At 40.8% G+C, this 22,559-nt stretch overlaps 2 protein-coding genes across 2 annotated transcripts in view; one reads left to right on the top strand and one right to left on the bottom strand.

The window, feature by feature from the left end:
• Positions 1–20,074, top strand: part of wnk4a (WNK lysine deficient protein kinase 4a) — a 45,612-nt gene extending 25,538 nt beyond the window's left edge. The window contains 15 exon segments of the mRNA XM_029455976.1: positions 806–1,166; positions 2,355–2,506; positions 3,475–3,542; positions 5,115–5,250; positions 5,715–5,831; positions 7,842–8,015; positions 10,422–10,476; positions 10,794–10,925; positions 12,571–13,412; positions 14,088–14,175; positions 15,691–16,279; positions 17,114–17,171; positions 17,173–17,320; positions 18,205–18,299; positions 18,412–20,074. Of these exon segments, the coding sequence (XP_029311836.1) occupies positions 806–1,166; positions 2,355–2,506; positions 3,475–3,542; positions 5,115–5,250; positions 5,715–5,831; positions 7,842–8,015; positions 10,422–10,476; positions 10,794–10,925; positions 12,571–13,412; positions 14,088–14,175; positions 15,691–16,279; positions 17,114–17,171; positions 17,173–17,320; positions 18,205–18,299; positions 18,412–18,414 (3,018 nt within the window). The 3' untranslated portion in view covers positions 18,415–20,074.
• Positions 20,075–20,083: 9 nt separating this feature from the next.
• Positions 20,084–22,505, bottom strand: coa3a (cytochrome C oxidase assembly factor 3a). The gene is made up of 2 exons (XM_029455974.1): positions 22,115–22,505; positions 20,084–20,734 (listed from the first exon to the last, which is right to left on the bottom strand). The coding sequence occupies exons 1-2, from the start codon at positions 22,308–22,310 to the stop codon at positions 20,631–20,633; spliced, it is 300 nt and encodes a 99-aa protein (XP_029311834.1). The 5' UTR covers positions 22,311–22,505; the 3' UTR covers positions 20,084–20,630.
• Positions 22,506–22,559: the final 54 nt, after the last annotated feature.

Here is a 22,559-nt window from a genome sequence, read left to right on the forward strand (position 1 = left end):
ATATTAGATTCAGACCCTATCACAGGCTAAGCATCATGGACTCTGACATTATTAGTGAAATAGACATTTCTTTTTGAATTATCTGTCTTTTGACACTTTACCCCAAACAGTGAAAGCAGCCTCACTAATGCAGCCCGGCATCATTATGCTTCTTTTTTAATATAGTTCTGTTACAACAGCAGAACCTTTGATATGTGCTCCAGATCATAAAGAGAGCGCCCTGCAGGGTGCATCAAGGTTACGGCTCAACATTTAATCATCAGCGGTTTGAAATGTGAGAGCTTGTCTCAGGAAGCAGCAGAGGTCACGTCTTTAATAATATAATGGCTCTCTTGCTTGTTACGAAACAGGCCCTTATGTCCTCCAGAACCCCCTTCATAGAGGTCACTTTTAATGAAAATGCAAGCCACAATTCCTTATTAGTTTACCTCTTTGTGGTAGTTTTCATCAAGATCACATTTGATATCAGCAGGGGACATCTAGTCCGGTTGATCTGCTGTAATCTGACTATGTGTTGAGAGCAGGTTCGCACTGAGTGTCCCACTCTGCTGGACTGGGTGTCACAGGAAGCTGTGTAAGACAGAAGAATGCAATGTGTGTGTGTTTAACGGTTGTTAGCGCAAAAGCTTGCGTCAAATCAAAGGAGTGACTGTTGATGCCACAACTTGCGTGATCAGGTGCCTAAGTGAAACACTCCTACGTAGATTGTCAACACATTGTAGCCGCAGCACATCATGGACCGTTACTTACTGTAAGCACATGTGTTCATGTTGTGCCCTGACCGTCTCTGTGTATTGATATGCAGGTTGTACTTGGCTTCGTGTGTGAGGCAGACTTCAAGCTCGTGGCCAAGGCCATAAGGGACAGAGTGGCGACCATTAAGCGGCAGAGAGAGAAGCTGAGGCGGCTGGCGGAAGAGCGTAAGAAGAAGCAGGAGCGAAAAGCCTTAGAGGAAGAAGCAGAGACTCACTCTGCTTTACTTAAAGTCAGCAACGTTGTTGCAAGAGAGTCCCCCATCCCAGCCCTGACACCTCCAGCCACCATCCTGTCCCCTGTCACCAGCTCTGTGGACTCTGGAGTCAGCTCCAACTATCCTGCAGAGCCAGAGGAGCCCGAGGCAGACCAGCACTTCCACATTCGCCACAACAGCCTGTCGTCTGCTAACTGTGAGCCGCCTCAGTATAATATCCCATACCGTGAAAAGTTTGTAGGCTCTCTCCAACTGTGGTGGTTTTCATGTTTTTAGTTGATGATAGTGTCGTCAACTTTAAAACAAGGATGTTTCTCAAACACTAAGATTTCAACAGTGCTTTAAGGACAGTCCTTAAAGGAACAGTTCACCCCAAAATCAAAAATACATATTTTCCTCTTACCTGTAGTGCTATTTATCAATCTTGATTGTTTTGGTGTCGGCTGCCAATTGTTGGATGGTTGGAACTATGTTCTTTCTACCAAACGACTTTTGATTTCAGGGTGAATTGTCCCTTTGAATTTATTAATGAATATGGTCGAAATAAATTAATGATGGTAAAAGAATAAATTAAATAGCTTTTATTTTGCCTCTTTATTATGAAGTGATACAGTTTAAAACATTTGCATACATTTGTACAGTATAGTTACTTAAAATCAGTTATGAAATACATAAATATTATCCGCAACAATAACACTACATAATATATGTTTATAAGTTGTTCATATGTTATGACAAATAAAAGTTAAATAAATGTAATTTAGTAAAAAGTGCAATATTTCACTATGAGAAGTTGTAGAAAGTAGCATAAATTCAGTACATGAAAAAAAGAAAAATCAGTCACATGTGCATCAGATGGGTCTGTCCTTGACCTCCCAATCTGAATGTGTTTTGTGTTCCCGTCAAGAAGTTGTCATATCTGGAGAAAAGTGTTTCTTGCATTAGCTTTATGATTGTAGTGAACAGGAAGCTTCTCTGATCTCAGAGCACATGGGAGGCAAACAGTGACATTTGAAACTGTGGATAACTAAATGATTCAGTGCCTGTAAGTCTTATCTCATGGTGTGTGCACAAGTGCTTTTATTTAATGCAGTTATTTAATATTTATCAACCAACAAATTTGATCTAAACCAACATTTTAAATATTCTTGTGAATCAGTTTGATATCATCTAAATAAATTCTCCTGTGTGGCTCCAGAGCAGCGTTCATCCACAGTGAAACCCTCTAAGTTGTTATTGTTTGTGTGTGGTATGTCTCAGTTTGGGGTCATTAGATGTGTTGTTTCGGGGCTTGTGCGTGTGCCTGAGCGTGCGTATGGTACAGTTTGTGTCAGTTAGTCAGGCATACAGTTGGTCACATGCTAACTCCTTTTTGTTGAAACAGCTGACTGCGAGACGGACGGCTATCTGAGCTCCTCTGGGCTTCAGGATCCGCTGGAGGCCGGCAGCTTCAACGCGCCTGTGACCCCTCCCACCACGCACACTGACTCCCTGACTGCAAACGGTCTCCCCATCCCAGCCCTCCGCTTCCCCTCGGTGAGTGGTCTCAATAAAGAACTTGTCATCAAAGTGGGAAGCGAGGGGGGGGGGGTGGAGGCGGAAAGCAAGACTTTACGAGACCTCCATCATCAACATACAGTCTAATACAGTGCTGACAGAGACTTATGTAAACAGTGTATCATTGGAAAGTAACACCTGACAATAAGGTGCACACAACCTTCACGAGTCATAACTCACTGCTAATTAAGGAATAGCTCATAAATAATTCCCCAAAAGTTCTGAATCAATAATTAATGAAAATGAAAGATTTGCTCACTTTTTTTATTTCAAACTACCCTGAATGATGTGTACCTTATTGTTAATCTGCTTTATTAGTTTTTCTAAGCAATAACATTCTATCCATCTTATGTTTTTCTTCAAGTCAGCACATATTTATGTACATTTAAACATTTTGACCTGATTTTGGCACTAGATGTGTCTGGAGATCACCAAAGTTATAACACATTTCAAGGCAATCCATCTGACAGTTGTTGAGATATTTTACTCAAAAATCCTTAAAGTCAACCTCATAGTGGCGCTACAGGAAAGATCAGGGGGTCTCCAAAGATGGTTTTGAAATGTCTCATAGCAATCCATCCAAGTAGGTTTTCACATACAAGGAATTTGCTTTGGTTTATTGGTACATAGACAAGAAACATAAATACAGAATAGAAAAAATTCTGAATAATACTATGACCACGTGCCTATATTTGCCTATTCTTATGAAAGCAAATTGAGGAATGTTTTGATGAATTAATGTATAAGTAATGCCACATTAAGGAAAATTAAACATTTTGTGTTGACATAACTGGTTTGAAGTAAATCAAATACTTCTGCACTAAAAATCCAGAATGTGGAAAATGTTCCCTGGCTACTATCTTGTACTGAAGCTTCAAAAGAAGAAGAAATCAATGAACGTCTTTAATCTATGTACCCCTCACCACTTCCCTCGTTTCTATTCATAGAGTATTGCAGTATCCAGCAACACAGGCAACTCAGGGTCCCCGAGTGGCTTCAACTCTCCTGTAGAAAGGTAACGCTTCTTTTCTGCTCTTTATTTAACATCCAAGGATCAGTGGAGTTCAATAGTCCCTTCTTTATTTGGGTTAGAGGCCTGAAAATCAATGAGAATCCAGTAGAAATGTCTGGTCTTCCCTCTATAACTCCTCCTCCTCCACATCTGTGGGGCTGCGACAACAAGCTTGAGGCAATCGACGGGCTCTTCTGTGTTTTTATTGCAGCGTGGAGCCTTGCAGGTTTCTGTGTGATGTTGTGGAGGCCTTGTTTTCTATGTTGAGGGAGAGAGCGGCTTTATTCTTGGCATGAGGGCCGACAATGGATCCTAACATAATTCATTCTCAAAATCCTTCTCAGTACATTTAATATATTTAAAAATAGGTTGTCTAATAATGTTTGAGTAACTATTATAGAACAAATACGGTGATTGTCAAAAGCCTGCATAGTTTTTCCAGGATTGATAGTTTGTCTGAAACGTCAGTAGCAGATTGAAACACATGTTGACTCCAGTTAAGTATCATGTTTCATAACAGCTTAGGCAAGCACTATTTAGGATCCACTAATTAATTGTTGCTCTGAGAAAAGCCTCGGATTACTGATGAGCAGAACTGCATTTCATCATCACTTGTATTATCAACACACATGTTTAATCTTACTTTGTCTGCATTTCCATGTGTTTAAAGGTGAAAACAGACGTTACTTTGAACTAAAGTTACCCAAGATTTTTAAATAGAGACGGGGGGGGGGGGGGGGGGGGGGGGGGCGCTGCCAAGAAGCCGGACTGTAAATATTAGCAGCCTGTGTTGGAGAGGTGGATGTAGTGGGAGTCTGTGACCGCAGCAATCTAAAAAGACCCAGGAGACGCAATTAGCTGAACCAAAAGCTTTTTATGAAATAGGCTGAATGTTCTCCTGTTCTCTGAAACCTAAAACTCGTTCATTGTATAAATACAACAGATCACATGGACATGTCGCTTCTCCTCGACGAGCAGCTTCTTAAAGACGCCGAGCAGGCCTCCTTAAACTCTAATGTTTAGCTTGGCTGTTTACACCCAAGAGACATGCCACTGTAACACATGGACTCTCAGTGTGACACTTCAGAGTGCTGTTTGTTATCATGTGTGATGCCGAGCTAATCAGTCATGATGGATGTTCAATTCACTTCTGTTGTAGATGAGGAAATACTTTGAAATGACTGTCTGAGGAATGTTTCAATTGCTTTTTGGGGTTGTATTTTACGGAAGAGTATTAGGGCCGGGCATAAGAAAAAAGATTAGAGGAAGATTTTTTTTGCCAAAATGTTGAGAATAAACTTTTGGTATTAATGCCATAAGAAAAAATAAAGGAACAAAGATTTTTCTTTTTTTGCATTTCAAGAATAAAGTCGAAATGTTGAAAATAAAACTTAAAATGTTATAACAATGTCAAGAATAAACTTCCTAAACGTTGACAGTAAAGTAGAAATGTTAAAATTTCGACTTTATTCTTGAAATGCAAAATGAAGAACATTTTCCTTCCCTTATGGCTCGCCCTAATGCTCTTCCGAAGTATTTTCTAACCAGTAGCATGCGTAACTTATTTCTCTACAGTTACGCCTCCGATGTGACTTCAGGCTTGAGTGACGGCTACGAAGGCCTAACAGAGAAGAGCGAGAAAACAGAAGCGAGACGAACAGCTGGGAAGCTTTTCAGGAGGAGGGCGCGCTCCAGGCTGCGCATCACAGGGGTACAATAAATCAAAAGTTCTATTTAATTACAACACTGCAAAAGCACATCATAAACAAATAAATCAGCCAGATTGAATGATTGAGTCAGCATTCATGTTATTTATGAGGGAGCGGTGAAGCTCCACCCGGATAATGGAACATTATCGGTCTGTTCTTCCCCCGACAACCGCAGTACATTCATCTTCTGATCAGGACACTGTGGTCTTTTAACAAACATGTTTGCACTGGAGACAGAGACATGAACAACAGATCGTGCACAACAACATGTGCATTCCGTGGTGCAAAGAGTGCAACACACATAAACACGCTGCATTTTACAGTAGATGTGTGTTTGTTCAAACGCACACACACACACACACATACATACAAATACACATTGTTCCTCCTGTGTGTAACTTTGCTCGGTGTTTTTTGCGGGTAAACATTAACCTGTCTTTACCATTGATCCTGTCCGTCTCTGCAGCTCTCTGATAAAGTGGACCGGGTGGTGGAGTGTCAGCTGCAGACGCACAATGACAAGATGGTGACCTTCAAGTTCGACCTGGATGGAGATAATCCAGAAGACATTGCTGCTGTCATGGTGAGTCATTACTTGTCGTTAATGATCGACAGGTACTATATTCAGAATGTTCATAATAAAACACTTTGATCAATTAAAAAAAAAAAAGGGTGTATTTTGTAAGTGCTGATAGAGTCTTGAATCTATAACCTAAGACATTTGTGTTGTAGAATTTATCTTTTTGGGTACAAATGCAAAATGAAAAATTGTTTTGATGCAAGTTGGAGCTCTGTGAGGGATCCTAGATTCCCCCACACTGCTCTTGTTCAGCATCACAGTTCATTGATCGACTGAAACTTTAGTACCATCGATAAATTGTGATGCTGAGCAAGAGCAGTGTGCGGGATCTCTTTTTTTTAAGGTTAAAGTGATACTTTCCAAAGCACCTGCATCTGAGATAGTTGGAGGTGCGAACATCTCCTTCGGAAAAGAAAGTGATCCTAGATTCAAAATGAACCTTTTTATACTTTTGCTCGACAGAAGACACACCACACCAGACCAATTGTAGTTTTTATTGATTGTGAATGTACTTTTCATTTGTAAGAGCCGGAAGATGTCTTTCAAATGTTACATAATGTCACTTTATTGAGATGGCAGATAAAATAAGCGTGGCAGTCATTTAACCGCTTGGATCCGCCGGAGGAAAGTCATTACAAACCCACGCTGTGGAGACTTTGCTCACTTTATTTTAAATTCGACGGGAGATTTCGACGTTTCCAAAGATACTGAATATGTCAAGCTGATTTTTGGTGACATGTTTAAAAAATGATGCACAAGACATCTATGATATTTTCATTTCATGGACAGGTGCATCCATGAAAACTCTTGGGTTTGAATATTGCATTGAATGTAAACATAATCAAGCTTAAATTAAAGCCAACTGAAGGAGTATGGAGGGGATGTTTAGGGTTAACAATGGAACTAATCAGTCTTTGTTAGAGACTGAACCTCCCAGCACTTTATAGGATACGGAAATAAACAGATGAAGTCACTGTGTCAGCTGATAAGTCTGGCAGATTCCTCTATCTCAGCTGAACGTACACATGATTCATCATGCTTCTAGTCAACAGCTCATTGTTTGTCGCTCCTATCTCTGGCTGATATTACATCTAACTTTATGTGAAGTCAGTGACGCAGGTGAGATTTCATAGATAGACACACAAAAAGACAACAAGTACGTCTTGTAATCTTGGAGGCATGTATTATTTTATTTACTCCTTTACAGTGGTGGAAGTAACTGTCCTTAAGCACCGTTTATGGCACTTTTACTTTCCATTTTCTGCTACTTTGTACTTCTCTACAGTTTACTTCAACATAAAGTTACTCTAAACTTTGCATTTTAGGATTGTATATAGAAAACATGTGATGGACTTCTAAAACATTATGCATTTCTATTGATTTACCCCCCATAACTTATATATAGAACAGCGGAAACATTAAACGACTACTTACACATTAATGCATTAGTATTAACAATCCACCAATATAATACACTCCTGACTACATTATTACGTACACCTCTGCAATCTAATACGATCCTGTACAACAGCTCTGCCACATATTCTACCTTTACGAAGCTTATTATAACCAGATCTTTGTTAAAACTTTCCCATTTATGATTATTGCTGAGGTTGTAGTTTGTGGTGGCGGTGTACTACAGTATATTGAATGTCTCGATTACCCTCTTGTTTTTAAATGCAGCGTGCATAACATTAGAAACACCACTGAACACTGCAACCTCAATAATAAACATCTAGTTATATTAATACCTCATTTTTATAAAGGTAGAATTAATGTGGCCACTGAGTATATATGGTATCCTAACATAACACTCAGAGGGGGCATTTTCTCAGTACTTTCGATACTTCACATACTGTTTGCTGATAATACCTGCGTATTTGTACCTAGACTTTTAATTCCCGGACTTTTACTTGTGAGAGTTTCAGAGTATTTTCACATTATGGCATTTTACTGCTTTTACTTAAGTAAAGAATCTAAACATTTCCTCCACCATCGCCCTTTTGTCTTAAGGTTCACAATGAGTTCATCCTGCCGTCAGAGGAGGAGGGCTTCATCCACCGCATGGGCGACATCATCAAACGTGCCGAGGCCCTGATGGCCAAAGAGCAGCCGGTCCACTCCGGCGGGCACCGACTTCCCCTGCCTGCTTTCCACAACGGGGTGAACCCATTGTCTTCCTCACAGGTCAGCAGCAGCAGCACCTCCAGTAATCCACATCATAGCATTGTAAACTGGGAACAAAGGAAGTTACTGAGCATTTGTTTGACTGTGCTGTTGGATCATCATAAATTACATTGTGTGTTTAGCTGTGCTTATCTAAACGGGAGCCATAAATCTGGTGCAAATGGAAAACTGGGAATAAAAAACCTCAGTAGAGTGCTTTCTTCACTTTAATCCCTCCTGAGGTTTTCCCTTAAAGATCCACGGTTAAGTGTTCCTAAAGCCACCTGAGATAGTTCTTTCATTTAGAACATAATGTTACTAAAAGCACTAATGTCATAATGCCCTGTGATTTGTGGAAACACACCCCCACGCCTCCTTTCTTTCTTTTTTTTTTACATTTATTTGTTGCCATAACCACAAACCCTTTCCAGTGCTTTACACCATGATGACATTTCCAGCATATCTTCCCACATTGAATGGGTAAAATAAAGTTTGGATTTATTAAGCTTTTCTGAATTAAGATTCTGTGAAACTGTAAAATGAAGACTTCCAGGAAAAACCGTGCCACCCTGTAGCAGATATGACCTAATGCCTAATCAGATACAGTATGTCTGCTTAAAGGAAGTGTCTGTTCTGCCAGGATATGTGACACTCTGTGGAACAAAATCTCCTTGTGCCCGTCAGTAGAAATGATCTACGATGTTTAGAAATGACGGATAAAAGAATAATGTGCGGTTAAGTAAGAGCAGTAAACCTCTACCGCCAACTATCTACCTTGTTTGCCATGTTTCCGACCCGTTAGCTACATAATTACCCTGAACCACTGAGGATAAATCTCTCCTGGCTCCACTCCAGCACCTGATTAAAAACACTGCCTGGACCATATCCCCCAAGGCACATTATTGCTGCTCTCCCCAGCTCTGTCCAGCCAAAAAACCAGACCAAACTAGTCGAGAAACCCACAAGCCCAGAGACTCTTTCTAGCTCTGTTGCGTGTGTTGTAACGCTGATGTAGGGGGCTATTCTGAGAGTTTTTGGAAGAGACACTGTGTACAGATGGAGCTTGAATACCTGGAAAGCCATGTTCGTTTAGCTGTTGCTTGTTTTCTCACCCACAGCTTGAAGAGCAGGACTAAAAGTCTGCAGCCATGCTAGCAGCTCTGTGAGGCTGTACTAAGGGACTGCAGTGCTTTGGGCTACATGCTAACATACTGATACTTATGTTCACCATCCTAAGCTTGTTAGCATGTTCTGCTAATGAACATCCCAATCCATCTAGAAGATGTTGAGATATTTCACAGGATAATTGATGTAATGCGAAATAATGTATAAAATGAAGATGCATATCCTTTACATGCGTAATCACATTGTAAACTATGATTAGCTCTTAATGGGGAAAAATACATACTAAGTCATATATTTTGTGAAAGTTTGTCATCATAATGACTTACAGGATCTCTTTCTATCACATTGGTGGGAATGGTCTTCCATACCGTGGGGACAATGAATGTATGTGCAAAATTGAATGGCAATCCATCTAAAAGTTGATATTTCACAGACTGACATTGTCTTCCCTCAGGCTAGAAATTCGCAATTTCGTTACCTCTTAGATTTTTCAGATGGAGCTATATTACAACAGCAATTTATCCAGATTATGGAAGTTAAATTACTTTCCATAAACTGGCCTTGTATAATGCACAAAGATGTAATAATAGTTATATTAACCGGTTAATATAATAAGATTTATTATGGGAACAGCTCCTCACAAACTAACAATAAATTCCTTATAGTATTAACTTTATTGTTCACTTAATACATGATTTACTAACCGGAGGTCAGTTCTCAGGGTCATCTACATCATCTGAAGTCTGAGGCATGTTGTAGTTCCCCTTGCTTAAAGGGACATTACATGCAGTTTACTTGTCAAAATCAATTTATTAGGGGTAACGAACCAACTTGTGTAAACATTTGTAAAACTTCCTCTGTGGTTTTGAAGAATCTTTGTCCGACAAAATTACCTAACAGATGGCACCTGAGTATCTTAGCTGAAATACGCTAATAAACTGCATTATGGGAAGTGTAGGATCTATTGCTCTTGGAGCTTGACTCATATTGTGGACTTACCTTTATGATAACTCTTCTTCTGCATTGATTTTGTCTGTTCTGTTTTTTTTACATCTGTCTCAGAAATCCCCCAATTTTATGGAATTCTTTTTTAAGACACTTACTATAAAATGCAACAGGCATGATAGATGCAGTACTAATACTACAGTAGTACTATATTAATATGAACACAATACCCTCCAGTCTAGCTTCAACCCACCTATTAATGCTGGCGATCAAACCTGCAAAGTAGTTTGTACTGCAGCTGAATCAGATTATGGTTAGAAGTGGAGATTAAATTGTATCAAATGTGCTCTTTTACAGCCTAATCTGCACAGTCACACCCTGCCTCGAACACACTCCTCCTCTTCGCTGCCTGGTAAGTCTCATGTCTGCTCAAAATTCGCCCATTAAGATAATTTGATAATCAAGGAGATTATATTAGAATATGATATATAATAAAGCGAGTGAATGTTTTTGGACTTTGCCCCCTGCCATGTCTTTAACCATGTCATAAAAGTTTGAAATTCACCAAGTAACATCAAGTGTGTGTGAACTGCATTAAAACTCTTTCTCACAGAATGTCAGATTAACTTGCATTTGTTTGTTGCATCATTTTTAACTGTGTATGATCATTGTGTGTGTGTGTGTGTGCATGCCCATCATCCATTCATGCATGTGTGTGTTTTGTCGTAGACTTCAGTGTGGCTAACCCGAGTATAGGGGTACGTGACTCTCTCCCGTGCCCCAATGGAGACTTCTTCAGTGCAGACATTACTTCACCTGGGCGACCTCTATTACGCTCACAGTCTTTCCACAACGCCCCAGGTAAATAGCCCTCCGGCCCTCCCTCTGGTCCCCACGTGAAGAGGCCCAGCATTGTTTACTGTTTCAGCACACTGAAAAATTGTTATAGTCCTTTGGCAAAGAATAAGTTAGCTCAGCAACCTCATAAACCCCCTCCGCTTCGCTGGGCCCGTTCTTGGTATTGTTCAGACATTCGCATGGCGCCATCCTCCATCCACACACCTCAAAGCCTTCGTCTGTGTCTACTTTGTAGCAGGGCCTCTTGGGTAATTACCTCACCTGAAGGGCGCTCTCTGGCTTTTAGGGAGCTGTGAATGCTCTCGCTGTAAAGCATGAGCTTTCCTCCAGTGTTCCGATAGTCGGCAACATCTGTTTGCCAGGACAAACTCCTACAGAATTTCCAAGAAAGCCCCCCCCCCCCCCCATCAAAGTCTCCTTCCCCACAGGAGGGGCATTTGAAGTAAATTAAAGAACACACATCCTCCATATGTCCCCTGTATCCGAACACTGTCATCCCCTCTTGTCCAGTGTCCCCTCTCTGTTGGACGTCCACCACATGGTCGCTTTTGCAATGCTTCTTGGCCACCCGCCACCCTAATAGAGTGTTGCCTAACCTATCTTTCCGTCAGCATGGGAAAAAGTAAAGGCTGGTTTGTGTCATCAGAAGCGGGAGGTGTGGTTTATAACTGTGGGGCCATTGTTGAGGTAAATGTCAAATCAATGGATGAGGTTTAGATATTGGCATCCTCAACTACTCCCCAAGGAGTGATGTCGACATCCCGACTACTTTAATATCACAATCAGTCCCAAAAAAAAGTTATGTATACACACATGTGTGTTTCATTTTAAGTCCTCGAAGAATGTCCTCACTCTCTCCATTGATGCTGAATCCCTCACAGCCATGTGAGTCCGGTGTGCCACTGCTGCAGTGCACAAATGCAATTTCTGTTGGATACTGCTTTAAACAAAACGTCTTTGTTCACTATGGAAACCCATTATTTGAAAGTACGGGAAGGACTTCTGCTCCACATGGTGCATGTCTTGGCAGGGGGATGCAGGGAGAATTTAACTGACCAAACCCTGAGAAGAGAGGACAAATGAGTGATGTAACTTGTTCCTCCCGATCTATTCTGCCCATTATTCCACTGTAGCTGTACAGGGGGGGGGGGGGGGGGAATTGCACCTCTGCTAAGGCCAAAGCTGTATAGACGTTCTCCTGGGATGGTCACAATTTCGTCACAAGTTGTCCTTCCGACTTTGGTTGGTTCATGAGCTTTAAGTCGTAATGTACAAACAACATGGACGCTACAAAGAAGATGTGTTGTATTTTATCGCTCAGAGCATTTAAACAACACGTTGATAGCTGTTTCCGTGCTGTTCTGACTTGAGGGTGGTGTTTCTGTGAATGTCAGACACTCATTTCATTTGTGTATCGTAATGTTAAGGGTTCCTCCTTGGCCCACGCTACACCCTTCCACCATGAAAATCGGGCCAGTAGTTTTCCTATAATCCTGCTGACAAACAGTAGAAAGCATAACCTCAGTGGCAGAGGTAATTACACTTATTAGGCTCTGAAGTTGAATTAACATGTTCTTTGCATAGATTTTATCCAATAAACTGACTTCAAACTTCCAATTAAGACTGTTTTTAAATGTTTGTCTTCCAGGGTCACCCCTCCATTATCAGCAACATCACCACCACCCTGCGTCTCTCCTGCCGCACCACCAGCACTACCACTTGCCCTATATGGGCCACAGTAACTTCCCATTCCCATACCCAGGCTCTCCAGGTTCCTCAAAGCCAGGCATCCATCCTCCCCTAACACGTGTATCCAGTAACCCCACCTTCTCCTCTGTTCCCCCCGCAGCCCCCAGTTCCCCGAGTCCTCTGAGTGAGACTTCAAGCCCTGGCAGCAATGATAGTGTCAACATGTCTCCCCCTGCCCCTCAGCATCCCAACATGTGGCCCGCCCACACGCAGCCTCTATTTTCCTTAGCTAATGTCATCTCCATGGCCATGAGCATGGCCCAGTCTTTCATCCCTCCAGTCAACATGCCCACCCAGGGGATGCCCTCCTTTCCAGGCTTCCACCCCCAGCTACCTTCTCACATGGCCCCACAGTCAGGTTACCCTTCCATCTACCCACAACATTACCAAACCTCACCAGTAGAGGTCTCTTACCCCTCAGTGGGCATCCCAGCACAGAACATTATCTACCACAGTCCTGAGAACACGCTTCTAAAGGATGGTTTTCCTCAGAGCAGTTATCCAGGCTGGCTGCATCCTATCTCTCCACCTTCTTTGCCTTCCACTCCTCCACTGGTTCCTCAGGAGCTTCTGCAGCAGGTTGAACTCTCCAGTCCCCCCAGCCTGACCCAGGAGGACAGTCTCCACAGTTACATGGCCTCATACTCAGCACTGGTTCCAGTCCAGGCTGAACCCATATCAGAAGTCTCCAGTTCAAGCTCAGATCTTTCTCCGTCACCCCCAGAGAGCCCAGAAAGCACTGTGAGTCACCTATAGTTACTTTTTACTGTCCGTTCAGTTGCCTTTAAAGAAGTCTGAGACTGTGGGCCTCACCTCAGACAAAGACGATTCCACCTCACCACTCTTAGTTTACTCGCTTAGTTTCGCTCAACTCCTGGATGCCTATGGGATCATGATTATGTAATTTGATCTCACAAAGACTCAATAATTGCCAAGCTAGCCTAATATTGCTGTTTGACATAACTTCAGACAACATCAAATACATAACAAATTAATTAATAAATTAGATATAAGTCATTTTTCAGGCCAAAATGTCAAACGTTTATCTTTTCCAACTTCTTAAATGTGAGGATTTGCCACTTTTCTCTATTTTGACTGTTGGTAGGACAGAAAAAGCTATTTGAAGACAACAACTTTGGAATTGAACTAATTGAACAAATTGGGATATACTGATCCAACTATTTCTGTTACAATACCTCAACTTCAAGTATCTGCCATCACTAAAATCTGTGTAATGCACTGTGAGGAACACATTTGGATCCTTTTATCTAAGCGAGGCCATGTATTTCTGTGGCACTAAATTTGAGCTGGTGCCCCCCCCCCCCCCCATGACTGATAACTGAAACACTGAAACCATTAAAAGGAACCCAATCTGCTGTAGCACTAATACTAACAATATTTATTCCTCCTTTCCAGTTATCATCTTTCAGCACTCCATTGCACCCCACTATACCTGAGATGAAAACCAGTAGCCCAAAACCAAAAGCCTCTTCCACTGAATCTGGTAAGAAATAATTCTGTGCATGTTCTTATGCTCCTGCAACAGTTTCTCCTCCGTTACCTAATGGGTGTTATGTTACAGGCCAGGAGGCTGGTAGAGCTGGAAAATAACATATGCTGTACGATGTTTATGTTTGCACCCTAAACACATGCTTGTGTACACACACAAACGTACCCACGGTCTAATATTCCAATAGTTTTTCCTCTGCTCCTTCTCATGATGTATTAGGTCTAAATACAGTCTGACGTCTCTGTTACGGCCAATTTGCCTTTCGAGTTGTTTTCAGTTCCCTCTCTTTTTTTTCTTGATGACATTAACACCTGTTAGCGGTGCCTCAGGAGCCATTGCGTAACAGCGAGTCTGGATGTAATGTTCCATTGAAAACGAAACGTAGGTGTGATTGCAGCCCTGCCCTCTGGCAATGACCAATCAGCGAGCAGCCCCGCTCATTACAGGCCTCTCCTCCCATACCCACGCCTGGCGGTGTTTATACCCTCCTCAGAATCCCACATTCAACAGAGTCCCACTGTTTCAGTGGGCACAGACCCAAACACTTCCTGTGTTTACTGTAAGAGGGACACTTAGTGGGCGACCTCATGCACTGCAGGTTTTCCTTGTAACTCTTTTTATTGGGGTTTTCAGAGTGAATACATTTGAATGAAAGGAAGAAGTATTTTATAGGAATTAGGAAGACATAAAAATAAGCAGAAATGAAACAAATCGATATTTTAGAGGTGAATTATCACACACGTATGAAAAAGATAAAGTATTTATTGCAAGTTCAGTTCAAATCTAGACAACCGGAATTGTATTGTAAACAAGTTGCATTAGAAGAAATAAAACAGGAATAATGGAGTGAGACAAAAAAAAGAAAAATGTTTGTGGGAAGGATTATTATCGAAGTGGTCGATAAAGGGCCAAATCTGGTAGAATTTGTCTTCCCTGTGTGATTTTACTGCAGGATTTTAAACCCTGAAAGTGTCTACAGAGGTGAGTACATATGTGCATCACTTGTGTGTGACACCAGTGAACAACTCCATCACAATAATCAGTTTTTTTCACGGCCATAAATTAAGGCTCTGTAAAGGATATACCCGCCGTGGTGAAAGATTATTATTTTAGGAACAAAGGCACAATGAAAGTGTGATACCAAGACACACATGATTACATTTTAATCAAACTCTGGAAGTCAGTAAAGAGTGCGGCTTTGTTCTCATGATAATCAGATTACAGAACAATCACTACTGTTTAGCCAATGATCATCTGTCTCTCATATAAATTGGCAGTCCAGGTGTTACAGTTTCTTATTCATGGACACTACAAGTTAGTAGAGGGAGTGCTGCAATTTACTAGAACTTCTTTTTTTTTAAGAAATCCCCATTAGATGTAAATTTAGATGCTTAATTAATTTGCATACATTTTTGTCTTTAAGGTAACAAGTCAAAGGCAATGTCAAAATTGCCTGCAGGATTCATGTAGAGCATTTAGATTAACACCTTCTCTTCTTCTGTGTTACAGAAGTCCAGTGTGCACCAGTCACTGTCGGCCGATTCCAGGTGTCGCCCAGCATGCACATCCCTGCGCCCGCTTTGCCAGTATGTGCTGTACCTGCTGCACCACAGCAAGCAGACAGCGGCAGCACAGAGAGCAGCACCGAGGAGCAGGGGGAGTCTGAGACGAGCCTGGGCACCTCTCTCACCTTGTCCCCTCCTCACCAGCACCCCAACAGAGGGTCGACCACGGGGGTCCTGCAGGAGGTCGACGGGAAGGTGGGATGGGCTGGGAGCGAGGAGCAGCAGCAGGACAGAGAAGATGAGGAGGTTGAAGAGGAGGTTGTTGGGGAACGACAGAGGACGAGGAAGAGGTGTCGGAGGAGAGCGTACAGCCTGAGCCTGCTGGGAACGTCTGCGGACAGCGGGCTCTCAGTGACGGCTGCTGAGATGGAGGGCCGTCTGTGGGATGGAGCGGCAGGCAGCCCGCAGTACAGCAATGCCCTTCACCATTTATGGACAATGACTTACAACCGCAACACTCCCTACATAAGCAGCGATGACTCGGACAGTGACGACTCAGACATGCTGGAGGAGCTGCAGGAACTCAGAGAGAAGTAAGTGACTGCTTTAAACTGTGTATTATGATTATTTGTATATCAGTTACTCATCCCGTGTTTCCTTGAATTCTAAAAGAAAACTTTGACAACACAGCTTTTAAAATTCAAAAGAGAAAAAAAGGGTTTTTGTAGTGTATGATTTTTTTTTGTAATATTAAGAGCTTTGACCATTGGCTCTCCAACTCACATGAATATCAAACAGTTTTCAATGACTTTTATGATCTTTAATGAAACTTTGGGACTTAATGTTTTTGTATGACACAAGATTTAAGTCAAAAATCATGAAGCCATCATGAATGTTCTTCTCTCAGTCTTTATACTGTATGTTTAAGGTAAGTTTGTTTCAGATGTTTAAATGAAACAACTCTTCAGTTTGAACACAAATCTTCACCCAAAGTTTTTTATTAGCATATGATGTGTTGATCATATTAAAAAAAGAGCCTGAGCCATTTGGTAGGGCTGCAGCAAAAAATATTTTCATTATTGAGTAATCTGTTGTTGTTTTTTTTTATTAAGTCTGTTAAAAAAATATTAATAAATGTTCATCACAATTTCCCAGAGCCCAATGTGATTTATTCATGTTTGTTCCAGAAAGAATCCAAATCCAAAAGATAATCAAATTGTAAATGCATCAAAGAAAAACAACACATCCTCACATTTAAAACCTGAACAAGTTACTGAAAATGATTAAACATTATATATGTTAATAATATTTTTCTGTAAATTAATAGAAGAGTTGTTTCAGCACTAGAATTGTGATCCTTTATATTCAGTATATATATATTTTTTTCCTTCAACCACTCATGTTTGTTACTTTTTGTCCCTGATCAGACATCTGACCGAGGTGCAGGCCCTGCAGGCCGCCCAGAAGAGAGAGATTGAGGAGCTAGTATGAGAAGATGGGGAAGGTTCCTCCTCCGGGCATCGTCTCTCCTGCTACTGTGCTGTCCAGCCGACAGCGCCGCCTGTCCAAGGGGAGCGGCTTCCCGTCGTCCCGCAGGAACAGCCTGCAGCGCTTGGACATGTTGCCACCCCAAGGTCAGCAGGAATATCCACATTTAATACCTGGGAAATGTCCGACAGCCAGGGCATCTCTGTAGCGCCACAATACTTCACTTATACTGGCATTCTGTCTATTTGACCTTTTTATCAAACAGCTGAAGCTCCTTTTTAAATGTTCCACTTCCACGCCATATTGGGAGTTTGATAGTGTTTAGATAACTTGTTCAGCCCTATTACTTATATACTTACTCATAAAGTTGGACTTGATGATATGATTGACAGCTTTGATTGACATGAATCGGCAGACAAATACAAATGAGGCTACCTTGTTATTTATCATAACTATTGTCTTTGCATAGATTTGGCGGCTCCTGCTGCTCTAATAATGCTAAAGACAGTATTTCGTGGTAAGGCAAGTCAGCTTTTTATAAAGTGTATTTCTTGCACAGATATGGCTGTCGGCCATACTTTGGTCTTGTTTTTAGGCTGCAGAGGGATTAAAGGTGGCCCGAACTTTTGGTCTATTAGGGGTTTCAAATGTAATATTCATTTAGATTAAAAATAACACGTTAATAAAAGTAAATGATCATATAGAATTTAATGATGTTATGGCCCAATTTCAAGCTAATGTTCAAAGAGAAAAATACATGTTTGTATTTGAAATAATGTCTGAAGAAATGTTTTTTTATTTCTATTGTCACCTTTTGGTATTTCTATTTAATGCTTTACTTATCTGCCACAGTCATTTTCAGTTAACATATCTTCACTTGGGGCCTTTTCAAAGCAAACATTGATATGTGATTGTTTAAATCAGCATATATTTCTGCAACCTCTTAAAGTCTTCTTGCCTATCCCATTAATATTTCTCTGGATCCGCCTTATGTCTAAATAGGTTTTATAAAGCATGTTTTGTTCACTAGGTATCATTAGGAGAAACTCCCTTGGAGGCAGCAGCAGCGGCTCCCAGGATAAACCAAGCAAAGGCGTCACCTTTGCCACTGACATTAGTAGAATTGTGAGTGAACATTGCATTGACAGATTTCATAAAACTATTATTTACTTGTTAAACTTGACAAACAAATGCTTTGTTCTCACTTTATGTATTCCTTTCCTTCTCGGTTTCCTAGTAAGAAACTCTCAGCCAAGCACGCTGTACATGTGGACTACCTCATCTGAAGTGTGACCGCAGTGGTCAAACCCGTCCTGTAGGTGGATCGCGTTAACACTTTTCACTGGCACACTGATCGGTAACCTGCTTCCCTCTGCCAGTGGTCATTTACCTCAACGTATCTAATTATATATAAACTGTCATCAACAAAGCTGGATTTACACAGGACTGGAACATCCAGTTCTCAGCCCTCCGTCAGATCTTGTGAATTTGTTGCAGCTGAAGCACAAAGTAACTTCATGTTAAACATCATTATTGCTCTCTTGTAAATACACGGTTCAGAAAGAAACTGACGCCACAGTACTCTGCAACACAGGATGTTTTAAATGTTTTTCTCTCCGCAAGCATTTAGCATTAATGCAACAAGCGATGACACAAAGGGCTGCAGTTTGACCCAGAATGAAGATTGTTCCTGTTTTCCTGCTCGTCTGATTCACTGCCATTAATCAACCTAAGCACAGTAACGTTAACCATAGCTGAGGCTCTGACACTTTTACTGTTGTCAATTAGTTAATGATGTCTCAGCACCTCCTGGCTCCACAGTGAATACTCTGATTAATGCTCCAGATGCATTGCCCAATGTGTATTTTGAAAACATTTAGTTGTACATCTTTTCGTTTCTTTAGTGATAGGATGACTTACGTTCTCTACACACAACATGGAGACGTTTGAATGCAGTCCTGACATTTTTAGATGTAGCGAAAAAGATTTTTCACATTGTACAATAAGGAGATATCGTTTCTATCAACGCATACATATGAAGATGTTGATGCTTCAGAAAGAAAAAGTTTTACAACAGTTAAAAATGTTGACATGTCTAAATTGGAAAAGGTTTTGGTTAAATGTGTCGAAGACTTTAGCAAAGACGACATTACACATTGATTTTCAAATACTATAGCTGGTTTTAAATTTAAACAATTATTTCTTTGCATTGTTAAGTTGTGAAAAATCCACCTTAGGTTTTAGACTACTGGCTTACCCGTTGATTGTACATGTGTATATAGTAGAATGCATTTCTAGATCATGTTTACAAGTTACGAGTAAACTAAACATGGCAACCTTAATTCTTGCTCAAGCAAAAATCATATTTGTCGCTTGTTCCATAGATCAAGCACCTTGTGCACTTTAGTAACTTTTGTTCTCAATCATTTTTACCAGTTGTGGATTAAACTGTGTTCACTCGAGGAAGAGCTGATATCTTTCATGTTTGTTTTTCCACAAGGGAGGTAGAGAATATGCTAGTTTATGTTTGATCACAGTAACGACGATCTACCCTCCCAGTTTTAAATAATTAGTGCATTGTGGGATATAGAGAAATCAGTCCAAGCTGTGAATGTGAAGCTGTTGCCTTATAAAATATTCACAACACACACTGAATCTTCTGGCAGTGGAATCCCTGTAAGATTTTCCAAAGTTCATAATATATTCGAAGAAGTTTTGTTTTCAAATTTTTTAATGTAACTATATAGTTGTATCGCTTTCTGAAGCTGCTGCTGTCCTGCCATGCTGAATCTGTGCCTTTCCCTTACAATGTCTTATTTTATATTTTTACTCTCGAGGTTTGGTGGCTAGATCAGACTCCATGTACCAAATTTTGACAAAAATAAATGCAATTGTAAATACCACGGCTCTTTTGTCATCTTTACTGCTTCACCCGGTGTGTCTTTTCTCACATAAACAGTTACAGACATAATTGTGTTGAAAACAAAATCAAATACATTAGATTTTTATTTTACAAATCATCGACATAAATGTTTCAGGTTCATCCGAGCGTCATTTCTGCAGTGTCACTGGCATTTCTCCGTTAAAAGGCCACTGTAGATAGAACATTAGTTGACTGAAGTTTAGGATATTCCCCTTGAACTGTATGCACATCACATGATTGGTCTGGAAACTTGTACGGGTTATAGTTACTCTACAGTCTGGCCTTCTGGGTAACATTAAAGCCCAGTGGAGTATTCCTTTCCCCTGACAGGCAAATTTAATCAAAGACACGTCTAGCTATAAGTCAGCAGCAGAACCTCACCTTCAAACAAAAAACAAAGTCCACTGTTTTCTCAACATGAAAAACAGCGGCCAGCCATGGAATATAAATCAGTGGCGTCAGTGTCCACATAAGTCCCTTCTCAGTTAAGTGCAGGACGAACAAACAGTCTGACAACAGGCGACGCATGCGTCTCAGTTGGCACCGTTCTTTGGGGCCTGCAGTCTGGCACGCTTGGCCTCCTCATCCATTTCATCCATGACCTTCTCCTGGGAGACTGAGTAAAATGTGAAGCCGTCTAGCAGGGGAGCAAGTGGTCAAGGCAAATATTTGACAGCAAGAAGAAATGTATAACAAACATTACATGACAAGAAGTGTGTCAGTCAGGTTTGTATCCAATTGCTGGAAGGTTATTCATTAAAAACACCAAACTCATCTCATCTGCACTTTTAGTTGCCAGATTATCAGGTACTTAAGTCAAACAAATACATTCTAATTCAACCTTCCTGCAATATTTCCTAATTTCATAAAAGTTGTAGCATAGTTTTGTAGGTATTTGTTCAAGTCTACGGTCATTTTGGAAGCTGTAGTGCAGTTGATTTGTGTTGCATTTAGTCTACCCTTTTCAGTGTTTCCCCTAGGTAATATCCAAGGGGAGGGTGTTTCACAGTTTAGGGCCATAAAAACAAACTACTTCTTTAAAAGGAAATTAGACCAACCTTAACTTTACTGGCATCATTGTTAATGTTTTGTTGTATTGTGATCCAACTGTTTTTAGCTTGTTTGTTTTTCTCTCACTATTGCTTGTTATTGTTTATTTTCATCTGACCTTGTTTTGTTAAGCACTTTGGGCTGAATCTTTGCAGGAAATGTGCTATACAAATAGTTATTTTTGATATACAGTAAATGGTGTAAAAATGGAAGACCATATACATCAGGAAAATAAAAAAGTAGAAATGTTACGCATGGTTAAACTAAAAAATGCTCATGGTAGGTTAACATTGTGAGATAGTAAGTCAATTTCAAAATAAACAATTGTGACTTAGTAAATCAGCTTTACCCTGAGCATTTCATCATGTCTAATTTTCTATATTTATATCCATTTCTTTTCCTGACAAACATGGGCTTCAAATGTAGGGAAATATAGATGGGTATCCTCAGTGGGAAAACCCACATTTTCAACGTCTGCCATCACAAGTACCCACTGACGCTTACGGGAACATGTTGATGTAACAGCGGGAAGTCATCAGACTCACCGTGGCTCACCTTCCCTTGCCTGCCTAAAAGGAACTAACATCGGTACATTTAAATAGTACACAGAAAGACGCTAAATGCCAATTGATTACTACTTACGGATCTTTAAAAATATACATGTAACCTGTGTTATACTTTGTTAATGCATTCAAAACCACCTGAACAGTTAACGTTACCTGAGATTTCCTGTCATAGCCAACATCCTACCACTCAATGAATGGTGAACTGTGTACCTTACTAAAAGCATGCTACCTACATCTACCAGTCAAATCAAATACGTGTAGTCTAATAGCACAACATGCAGAAATAAACTAGCTTTATGCTTTACATCGTGTTATCCAACAACCCCTGAGTAACTTTAGCATGCTAAGCTAACATTACATAGTTCACCTTCGGTTGACGTTAGTGCGCATGGCAAGGATACAAATTCCCACAACGAGTGCTCCAATGGCGAGACCCGTCACAACATTTCGTGTCCGCAGCTTATGTATTTTCTTCTTCCACTGTTCGAGCTCTACCTGTCGGATGAAATGAATCTGATCTATAGAAAGACCCTCTTTTGTCGGGTCTATCCTGGTCGCAACGCGAGCAACAGACTCCAGCGGCGTCTTGTCGGCCATGTCTGCTGTCAGTGAGGTATGCAAGGTTGTTTCACAGCAGTTACACGAGCAGCTGCGTTTCCAATGATCTACAGATGTGTAGGCGAGTATCTACTGTCGTGAGTAGCCTATCACCATGTTGTGAGATCTGCGCTGCGCAGCACTAGAAGAGCCACCAAGTACTATGCGAACGAAACAATTGTGTAACATCCAAATGAGCCCCAACGGCAGCAATGGTTCCTACTAGGAAACGTTTAATAGGTCCTAGGG

The sequence above is a fragment of the Cottoperca gobio genome, chromosome 19 (assembly GCF_900634415.1).
Source record: "Cottoperca gobio chromosome 19, fCotGob3.1, whole genome shotgun sequence".
In the NCBI taxonomy this organism is placed as follows: domain Eukaryota; kingdom Metazoa; phylum Chordata; class Actinopteri; order Perciformes; family Bovichtidae; genus Cottoperca; species Cottoperca gobio.

Coding starts and splice junctions, on each gene's coding strand:
- coa3a (XM_029455974.1), bottom strand. CDS start 22,310: ATGGCCGACAAGACGCCGCTGGAGTCTGTTGCTCGCGTTGCGACCAGG. Junction 20,735..22,114: donor AGCACTCGTTGTGGGAATTT/GTATCCTTGCCA, acceptor CTCCCCTGCTAG/ACGGCTTCACATTTTACTCA.